We start from the raw sequence: 8,303 nt of genomic DNA, 5'->3' as shown, positions 1-8,303 counted from the left end.
ATCAGAGGGATGCGGAGCATCACAGGCGAGGATGCAGAACATCACAAGGATGCTGAGCATCATCTTCAGGTGCCTGGTGCCCCCCAGCACCATCCACAGCCCCTCCAGGGACAAACCTTGAACCCTTTAAGCAGAGAACCACCACCCCCCGGCTCCTGGCACCCCGGGGCACGGCTCAGCCCCCGGTGGAGCCTCCAGGACCGGGACCGGGACCAGGACCGGGAGCGGGGGAGGCGAACAGCGGCCGGCGGGGGGGGGCAGCGGGGGCCGGGCGGAGGCTCTGCAGCCCCGACCGCAGCCAACAGGGGGCTCCGGGGGGTACCGAGAGCCGAGCCGGGGCGGTGCGGAGCCGCACCGAGCCCCCCCCCCCTCCGGCCCCCGGCAGCGCCCAGCGGATCGGGGCATCCTCGACGGGGCCGAGCCGGGTCCCCGGCACCGAGCCCCGGGTCCGGGCGATGCCTCGGCGGAGGCGGCGGGGGATGCTGGCGCTGCTGCTGGCTTCTCTCTTCGTTTTTGGCACGGTGATGGCGCTGCGCACGCTCCGAGCCGCCGCCGGGCTCCCCGCCGGTGTCCCCCCCGGGGTGGCCGAGCCCCCCGAACCCCCCGGTGGCCGCGGGATGCCGCCGGGGGCCGGTCCTTCCTACGACCTGCACGCTTTCTACTACGCCTGGTACGGCAGCCCCCGCTTCGAGGGCCGCTACCTGCACTGGGACCACGCCCTGGTGCCGCACTGGGACCCCAAGGTGTCGGCCAGTTACCCCCGGGGGCGCCACCGGCCTCCCGACGACATCGGCTCCAGCTTCTACCCCGCTCTCGGCCCCTACAGCTCCCGCGACCCCGCCGTGGTGGACGAGCACATGGGCCAGCTCCGCGATGCTGCCATCGGTAAGAGTCGGGGCCCCGCAGCCCCCCTGCAGCCCCCAGCCCCTGTCCCCGGGGAGCCCAAATCCCCTTGGGCCACCAGCCCTGGGGAAGGTGGCCCCCAAAACCCAGCACGGTGCTTGAAGCTGGTACTGCTGCGCTCACCGGGCTCTGAGCTCTGCTGGATGGCAGCAGGGGCTGTGACACACGGTGCTGGCACCCCCAGGGTGCTGAGCTAGCCCCCAGCCCAGCATCAGCCCCTTCAGGGTGCTCCCACCTCATCCACTGCTCCTCTCCTGCTTCCACTACCCCCCAGACCCCTCCTCTTGCAGCCTCAAAGAGCTCCCACCACAACCCCATAACCAACAATTCAGAGCACGATCTCCTAACCAGCCCTTAAACACCCCAGGGCTTCTGAAGTGTTAAAATGACACGAAATATTTACTGCGCTGCTGCTGCAGGGGTTAGAAAGCTGCTGCAGGTTTAGAAAGAAAACGGATCTAAGCAAGACCCGTTGCGTGCCCCCACAGGAGTGCTGGTGCTGTCGTGGTACCCACCTGGCCTAGCTGATGACAGCGGGGAGCCCTCGGACAGCCTCGTGCCGTTTATACTGGACGCTGCACAAAGATATGCCATAAAGGTAAGGCTCTCGGCTGCTCTTTGAGGCCATTAAGCTCATTGTTCGGCTCCAGCATGAAGCTGCTGCTGTGCCTGGGCAGAGGCCCTGCTCCTCTGCTTCAGTGTTAAAAGAAAAAGCACTTACAATTAGACAATGGGAGCAATTTTTAAACAGCTAAAGACAGCTTTTTTCTTAGTAATTTGGATCCTCAATTCACTTTTCACTCGTTTTGGTGGAAATAGTGAAAGCTCTGACTTCACCGAGCAGCCCGCTGTGTTCTGCGTGGGCCATGAAGGGGTCCCCCGGCACCCAGGGGTGGCAGGAGGCCCTCCAGCACAGATCGAGGGTCCTCTGGGGGGTCAGAGCACAGAGAGCAACGTGACAGTGCTGAAAATAACCCCCTCCACGGTCGCTTTTGCAGGTTGCCTTCCACATCCAGCCATACAAAGGGCGCGACGACCACACTGTGCACGAGAATATCAAATACATCATGGACAAGTAAGTTCTTCCTGCAGGGTAAATCCTGCTGTGCAACATTGCTTTAAGCATAAACAGTGTGCAGAGCTTGGAATGAAATGCATCAGAACAGTCCCCAAAAATGCAGCACACAGGGAGCTGCCTAGAGCTAGCCAGCAGGGCAATGCTGACCAGGGGTCATAATCAAATCCCACTTTCTCTGGCACTGAGGGCTTATCACCCGAGTCTCTGAACAAGCTTTCTGCTCTCTCTCTAGATACGGATCACACGCAGCTTTTTATAAGTACAGGACCAGCACTGGCAGGAGCCTCCCGCTGTTTTATATCTACGATTCCTACTTGACACCAGCCGAATCCTGGGCCAACCTTCTCACACCATCAGGCTCCCACTCCCTCCGCAACACTGCCTACGATGCCGTGTTCATAGCATTGCTGGTGGAGGAAGGGCACAAGAACGACATCCTCTCCGCGGGATACGACGGCATGTACACGTACTTTGCATCCAACGGCTTCTCTTTTGGCTCATCCCACCAGAACTGGAAAGCCATCAAAACCTTCTGCGACTCCAACAACCTGATGTTCATCCCCAGCGTTGGCCCGGGCTACATCGACACCAGCATCCGCCCCTGGAACAACCACAACACTCGGAACAGAGTCAACGGGAAGTACTACGAAACAGCCCTGCAGGCTGCCCTCACGGTCAGGCCGGAGATAGTCTCCATCACGTCTTTCAACGAATGGCACGAAGGCACCCAGATCGAGAAAGCTGTCCCCAAGAAGACGCTGACGCGCCTTTATCTCGATTACCTTCCCCACCAGCCCAACATGTACCTGGAGCTGACTCGCAGGTGGGCAGAACATTTCAGCAAAGAGAAAGAGCAGTGGCTGATGTGACTTCAGCGTTCGCCTGACTCACAAAGACATCCCGCCGACAGAGCTGCAGCACAGAGAAGTGCTTCAGAAAAAAGCACGCGAGGAAACGCAGCCACAGAACCTTCAGCCTCGCCGGGCTGCTGAATGCCAGCAGCAACCTGCAAGTGTCCCAAGGACTGCCTGAGTCCCAGCTACGAACTCACGGGAGGAAGCGTTATAAGGAGTAGGAAATCTCTAAGGAGCAGCTGAATCTCACTTCCTGCAGATGTAGTAGAGAGGAACTTTTCAGAGCTCTTCTGGAATTCGCAAGGGGTGCTGGCTTGTGGGCCAAAGATGGGGTTTTCCTTACGGTGTGTAAGTTCGGGGACGTTTTACGTAGGTAGCTGGGTTCCAGCATGCATTTAACTTGAAGCCCCTGGCCCGCTGCCTGCCATGACCACGGATCCCTCACTCCACTAGCAACCTTCAAAACATTTCCCTATCAGTTTACTGTACAAAGAAATAAAGATTTCTCTAAATTGTCTACTGTAAATGAAACTAAGCCATGCAGTTACATACCCTTTACTTTACCCAAGCATTTCTATGCCAAGGAGTTCTGCGCTGCGCGTTGTTACCGTGGTCCACTGCATCCAAATACCTACAGAGAATTAGAGCTGGAATGCTAGTGACTATTTACTGCCACTACTGTATGTGCTGGAAACCGAGGCAATGCAACCATTTATACTAAAAGCTCCTAACTGATCGTTTAGCGTGCCAAGTTTTGAAAATTCAGACCTGAAATTGCTTTATTCCCTTTAGAACCCATGGAAAAAAGCCACTTGCAATAAAAATGCAGCTGAAAATACCATTCATTTGTTCTCTGAAAGAACTTCAGCTCACAATATTTTTCCCTTTTTCTGTCATGCTCAGACCCTTCTAAATTAGCCATAAAATTACTTTATACTTGTCTATATCAATAAAATGAGAAGCAGCAGCTCTGGATGTGAAACAAGGTTCTATTCACGATGATTTCATAGATGTTCTAGTTAAGCACTTAAGTCTGTCAGAAGTGACAGACAACAGTAACAAAAATAAGCATTTATAACAAAAACATGCAAGTTCCTTAGCAGTTTTTAAATTGTTAATAACTCCATAAATTTTACTTTTCCTTGAAGAGTAAATACCAGAGCAAATTTTCATCCGTTCCCTATTCAGCTTAGTCACTGGTTACAGAACAAAATCAAGAAAGGAAGACCCACATTAAAAGATGATGAGCAGCACACCAAGAGCTTGGCATTATTCCCTGTGTTAGCAGGAGGTCAGGTCTTTCTAAGCAACACTTTTCTAGGGAGGGGACACTTGAACAAAGAACAAGCTAGAGAACAACATAGCTATAAATTCACAGAAGCCCAAAAAAAACTCTTTTCCATCCTTGTTTTCCTTTTGGCGTAAATACAATAAATGAACATGTGGAATAAGTTTTATGGGGAAGGAGGACCAGTGACGCTGTCTGCATCATCACATCCTGAGAACAGTCCAACATCCAAATTATTTTATTTTAGATGAGGTAAATAAAACAGACAGGTTTGGGGGAATGGTACAGCAGCACAAAGAGATCAGCAGAAATACCCGGGTTGGATTCTCAGGCTTCAGCAGATGTAACAGTAATTAACAGATCCCCATCGACTGTCACTCTCATTACCCATTGTTTATTAACCTGCCATAACCCATCGACCTCATTAAACAAGGCCATTAACAGCACTTGCTGAACGCACAGGCACACGGTGCCCAGCTTCACCAGCTCTGCAGAGCCTCCTCGGAGTCTGAAGTCTTAGGATGATTCCGGTACCAAGCCATACTTCTGCCTCAGGATTTCAACTGTGGATTGCAGCGCACTGTGGGGCGAAACAGAACTGTCAGAGAAAAACGGGGGTTTTTAAGCACTCAACTGCATTTTCTGGGAAAGTAATCAGCTAAAGATGCAGTAATTTTGAATTAAGGAGAACACGAACTGCAGAAACAAGGGAGTTTCATGTAGAAGCTTCCAGAAAGGGATCTCCCAGGTTCAGTATTTGGAGTGCTCCTTCACGATTCCTGAGTATGCTGATAATTAAGCTAAACACATTAATCTAAAGGTTTAACTTCTATGGAGAAACAAGAAAACATGACCCACCCTAAACTGAAGGCCTCATTTCTATAAAGTAAAGAAAAAGTTCCATGTAGCAGAGTGCTCACCAGCCAGGTCGGATGATGGTGTACTTCCCTGACACAGATAAGTCGACCACAGTTGACCCCAGACGGCACTCTGGGCTCTGGACATCCCCTACGGGGCCTCCATCAATGACTAAGGACAACTGAGGCCAAAGGTCTTGGAATTCCTGTAAAAAAGAGACATGGCTAACAACCCTAAAGATGGTTTGTGTTTGTGTTGTAGCAAAATACCACTGGGCAGTCTAGTGTCAAGGGAGGCAGTCTCCTTTTTCTGTCAGATCGTCTCTTTTCCCTGTCACGAGCACGTCCCATTTTGATATCTGAGAGCAGATTTACCTTCCACATGCAGACAAGTTACAAGAATTCTCAGATCATGAGTGCATAGCTGCACCACCTTATTAAAGAGCACACACACAAAAACAGCAAGACATTTTGGACCAAAGGGTGCCGTGGTATTGTACCCAACTATCCCCCCCAAGATAAGCAAAGAGACATCTCCTGGAGTCAAAGCTGGTTCTCAGGCTGCAAGGAGCTGCACAGACACCAGTAGTCTCGTTCCACAGCCACCCCTCTACAGCAATTTCTGTCTTTCAGATTTGGTACCTGCTTCATAAAGCAAGCACAAGCATGTAAATATTACTTTTAAGCTCTGCCTTCCACACTTCTCAGGGTGGAGATCACAGCCAGACAGCTGCCTCACACCACAAGTCTGCAGGTTGACTGTCACTTAAAAAAAAATAAAAGGAAATAACTAAGAAATCCTTGTTTTAGTGCTATGATTGACTTCCAATCATGAGCGCCCAGGGCTCTGGCAGCCTACCACAAGAATCCCACTTAGTAGCAAAAAGAGCCTTACCGAAACCGTCAGTGTGCTCGCTTGACTGCTGATGTTAGCACTTGTTAAAGCCAGGGGTCCAGAGCAAGCTCGTGCCAGCTCCCTAATAAAAGGGTGGTTTGGAATGCGAACGCCAACCAACTATGAGGAAGAAGAGAGCACAGTTTTACATGCAGTCACCACAGACCATTTTTAATCTTGCCTTGCCAAAAGCCTTTGAACTACAGTTGACAGCACAGAGAATTAATATTCCAGCACCTGCTGCACCGGCAGTAATAACAGACGTGCCTTCATGATGTAGCATGTAATGCCATGCTCAGGTAAGCCACAGGGAACACAACAACACAAGAATAAGTGTCAAAAAATGCCAATCGCTGCTAAGCATACCCAAAACGTGTAAGAATGAAAGCTCCTATGACAGAACCATAAAAATAGCATGCTGCCCACCAAAGACACAGAGGTGCATCCCACGGTAGAGACCTACCGAGGTGAAGGGATTCAAGTCCTTGTTGAGTTCTTCCGATCGCTTCAGGACCAGAGTTACAGGTCCAGGGAGCAGGTCCCGTAACAGCTCATCCGGCACGTTCACATGGCAGTACCTACGGAGGGAGAATCGGGCTATGAAGGACAGGTGAAAGGCAGCTGCAAGAGCCCTTCCCCATCAGCCTCACGCCCTGCAGACCAGTGAAAGCAGTCGCTCCCTGCCCCAGCCCGTCCCGGCTCCCGGTGGGCAGCTCACCGGTAGATGTGCTCCACGTCCCCGAGGCAGATGGCCAGCGGCTTCCTCCCGTTGCGCCCCTTCAGGCCGTAGATGCTCCGCACGGCGCGGGAGTCCTGTGCCAGGCAGGCCACGCCGTACACCGTGTCTGTGGGCACCGCCACCAGCCCGCCAGCCTGCAGGGCACCGGCGGCGGCCGCCAGCACCTCCGCCCAGCCTGGAGACAGCGACGGGGGCTCAGCAGGAACCGGCCTCGCCCCCTCAGGGCCCCCTCAGCCTCCCCCCTCCCCTCAGCCCAGGCCCGGCCGCAGCCTCAGCCTCTCCCCGTGATCCCCCCACGCACCTCGGGGGCTCGTCGGGGCGGCGGCGGCGGCACCGGGGAGCACCAGGGGGCTGCTGCAGGCGCGGCCCGGTCCAGGTCCCGGTGCCGGTCCTGGTGCCCCCTCCCCGCCCCTTCCCACCCCAGCCAGCGCCCTCAGCATCCGAGCAGCCTCTTCCGCTTCCGCCCGGAAGCAGCCGCGGCGTATTTCCGGCCGCCGTTGCCATGGCAACGCAAGCAGCAGCAGCAGTGAGGCCTGCGGGAGGCTTCGCCATGGAGGCGGCCAGGGGGAGCGAGCCGGAGCCGCGCCTGGTCGGTGCTGCCGGCCTGAGGGAGGGACGGAGCGGGACACACCGGGTCCTGCCCCGCCGTGACCCGCTGTTCTCCGCCGCCCGCAGGTGGAGCGGCTGCGGGGGCTGCGGAGCCTGCTGGAGGCCCGGCAGCGGCACCTCCGCACCCGCATCGCGGCCTGCGAGGAGCTGGCGGCGGAGCTGCAGGGGCTGAGGGCCGCCCTGGGCGCCGCCCGCCGCTCGCCGCCCGCTGTAAGCGCGGAGAACGGGGCCGCCTCTCCCCTCCCACCCCCCCAGAGCCCCGTAGCCGGCTGGGCTGTGCTCAGTGGTGTTTTTCTTTTCCTTTCTCGCTCCCCAGGAACCCGCCCCGGGCGGCAGGAGGGCTCTGCCTGCGGAGGAGGAGGAGAAAGAGGAGGCCGACCCCTGAAGTGCCTTGAAGGGACTGCGCTCTGCCTGCTCGGGGGGATTTCTCCGAGAGTTTGTCTTCGTACAGGGTCTGGAATGTGAGCACAGCTGTGCAAGCACAACTAAGACGGACTAAGGACTTATTTTTTTTAATCTAAGGCTCCAAAACTTTCTACGTAGTACCAGGAATAAGGAATAATAATACAACTCTATTATAAAGTCAGGGAATGTAGCTTATTCCCCCAGCTGTGGCCTTGGAATTTGCTTTCTTGTCTTGCACTGATATCATATCTTGCTCGATTTGCACTTAAAGCAAGATTGGGGGTTGTTATCAGATGCCCTGCCTAAGAAGAGGCTGGCTGCTGCTCATGTGGAGGCCATAGATCTAAACAGATTGTGCTAGTTTGTCTCAAGTGTTGACTCTTTCCCTGAGTCCACTGTTAACAGGATCAGGAACAGTTAATGACTAACTTGATGTTAGGAGCATGAAAGCTGTGAATTGTTCTGTGGTCAGTGACCCCGATATCTCTGATAAGGGGGCTCCTGAAGTAAAAGATGCGTGAGCTGAGGTGCATGAACCAGCCACAGGTTGCTGCGTTCATAGGTCTGCGGCTGCCTTTCACCTGCATTTTTTGCACAGGAATGTTTTGCTGCCCTGAAGCCTGCTTCATGCAGTCTGTGTTCCTTGTAGCTGGTAACATCCTCAGAGTTCCCACT

General features: G+C 54.4%; 3 protein-coding genes across 4 annotated transcripts; 2 read left to right on the top strand and 1 right to left on the bottom strand.

The window, feature by feature from the left end:
• The first annotated feature begins 309 nt into the window (after positions 1-309).
• On the top strand, positions 310-3,890 carry MANEAL (mannosidase endo-alpha like). The gene is made up of 4 exons (XM_068657892.1): positions 310-885; positions 1,392-1,501; positions 1,902-1,978; positions 2,214-3,890. The coding sequence occupies exons 1-4, from the start codon at positions 456-458 to the stop codon at positions 2,848-2,850; spliced, it is 1,254 nt and encodes a 417-aa protein (XP_068513993.1). The 5' UTR covers positions 310-455; the 3' UTR covers positions 2,851-3,890.
• A 448-nt stretch (positions 3,891-4,338) lies between these two features.
• Positions 4,339-7,054, bottom strand: YRDC (yrdC N6-threonylcarbamoyltransferase domain containing). 2 transcript variants are annotated; one of them, XM_068657901.1, is made up of 6 exons: positions 6,916-7,054; positions 6,594-6,789; positions 6,339-6,453; positions 5,876-5,995; positions 5,044-5,186; positions 4,339-4,703 (listed from the first exon to the last, which is right to left on the bottom strand). In XM_068657901.1, the coding sequence occupies exons 1-6, from the start codon at positions 7,052-7,054 to the stop codon at positions 4,640-4,642; spliced, it is 777 nt and encodes a 258-aa protein (XP_068514002.1). In that variant the 3' UTR covers positions 4,339-4,639. The 2 variants fall into 2 exon arrangements, with proteins under 2 accessions (XP_068514002.1, XP_068514003.1); XM_068657902.1 differs by lacking the exon at positions 5,876-5,995.
• A 13-nt stretch (positions 7,055-7,067) lies between these two features.
• On the top strand, positions 7,068-8,079 carry C21H1orf122 (chromosome 21 C1orf122 homolog). Its single transcript, XM_068657904.1, has 3 exons — positions 7,068-7,203; positions 7,290-7,433; positions 7,540-8,079. Exons 1-3 carry the CDS (start codon positions 7,117-7,119, stop codon positions 7,606-7,608), a joined length of 300 nt encoding a protein of 99 aa, XP_068514005.1. The 5' UTR covers positions 7,068-7,116; the 3' UTR covers positions 7,609-8,079.
• The last annotated feature ends 224 nt before the right edge of the window (positions 8,080-8,303 follow it).

This window comes from Anas acuta, chromosome 21, assembly GCF_963932015.1.
Source record: "Anas acuta chromosome 21, bAnaAcu1.1, whole genome shotgun sequence".
Classification (NCBI taxonomy): domain Eukaryota; kingdom Metazoa; phylum Chordata; class Aves; order Anseriformes; family Anatidae; genus Anas; species Anas acuta.
This window is presented reverse-complemented; position numbering and strand designations above follow the sequence as displayed.